Source organism: Nematolebias whitei, chromosome 3 (assembly GCF_014905685.2).
Source record: "Nematolebias whitei isolate Nwh7 chromosome 3, NemWhi1, whole genome shotgun sequence".
Taxonomy (NCBI): Eukaryota; Metazoa; Chordata; class Actinopteri; order Cyprinodontiformes; family Rivulidae; genus Nematolebias; species Nematolebias whitei.
In genome coordinates this window covers 2,469,404-2,470,717 of record NC_056500.1, presented here as the reverse complement: position 1 = coordinate 2,470,717, position 1,314 = coordinate 2,469,404, and the positions used below count along the sequence as shown (strand labels likewise).

Sequence of the window (1,314 nt, the reverse complement as noted above, 5' to 3'; positions counted from 1 at the left end):
TTATTAAAACTGTAATAAAAACATGTTATGGGGTTTATTATAATGAAACATTACAGTTTTCTTCCCAGCTGACCTAAGTTGACCCGTGACCTCTGACCTCTGCTGTTGCAGCTTCGGCCTACAGTGAGCGGCTGCTGCCTCAGTGGCTGACAGGAATCATCGCCGTCAGCAGCTTCCTCATCCTCACCTTCATCGGCTTCATGGTGAAGAAAATGTGGTGCGAGAAGTCCAGCGGGTCAGAACCTCCTCTTCATCACCTAAAGAGTTCGAAAGAATCAGTTCTTTCATCTGATTTACTAATCGATGAGTTCTTAGCGTCAGTTGGGTCAAACCAATGAAGCACAACACTTCACTTCTGTCAGCTCCGTCAGAACCTCCTCACACTGAAGAACCTTCAAAAATCTTTTCTGATGATCTGTTGTGTTCAGGACGGACCCCAGCGTGGAGTCGGTGAGACCAAACAAAAACGTGGAAAGTAACTTGTACGAGACCAAGCTGGAAGTCCTTGGGTAAAAACAAGAAGCAGATTTTTTTCTTTACACAGAAAATTATCTTTAAAATATCAGTTTGACAAATCTGAAACACCAGAACCTGCGAGAACGACGTAAAAAATATAGTTTGAACCAAAAATCATTTGTTTTACTTGTTTTCAGGTCGAACAGCGTGCAGTCGAACAACGAAAACCACTACGAACCCTGTGACGAGTACGAGACGAGCCTGAACGTCCTCAGGTAGAAACAGGAAGTCAAACGTTTGAACCTGGACGTCCTCAGGTAGAAACAGGAAGTCAACCGTTTCAGAGTCTGGACGTCCTCAGGTAGAAACAGGAAGTCAAATGTTTCAGAGTCTAGACGTCCTCAGGTAGAAAAAGGAAGTCAAACGTTTGAACCTGGACGTCCTCAGGTAGAAACAGGAAGTCAACCGTTTCAGAGTCTGGACGTCCTCAGGTAGAAACAGGAAGTCAAACGTTTGAACCTGGACGTTCTCAGGTAGAAACAGGAAGTCAAACGTTTGAACCTGGACGTCCTCAGGTAGAAACAGGAAGTCAAATGTTTGAACCTGGACGTCCTCAGGTAGAAACAGGAAGTCAAATGTTTCAGAGTCTAGACGTCCTCAGGTAGAAACAGGAAGTCAAATGTTTCAGAGTCTAGACGTCCTCAGGTAGAAACAGGAAGTCAAAAGTTTGAACCTGGACGTCCTCAGGTAGAAACAGGAAGTCAAACGTTTCAGAGTCTGGACGTCCTCAGGTAGAAACAGGAAGTCAAACGTTTGAACCTGAACGTCCTCAGGTAGAAACAGGAAGTCAAATGTTTC

At 44.5% G+C, this 1,314-nt stretch overlaps 1 protein-coding gene across 1 annotated transcript in view; it reads left to right on the top strand.

Moving 5' to 3' along the window:
• The window catches only part of pdzk1ip1 (PDZK1 interacting protein 1), an 8,256-nt gene that overhangs the window by 4,943 nt on the left and 1,999 nt on the right, over positions 1-1,314 (top strand). Inside the window, exons 2-4 of the mRNA XM_037674431.1 lie at positions 112-235; positions 429-509; positions 654-731. Coding sequence (XP_037530359.1) covers positions 112-235; positions 429-509; positions 654-731 — 283 coding nt within the window. The remainder of the gene's footprint in view (positions 1-111; positions 236-428; positions 510-653; positions 732-1,314) is intronic.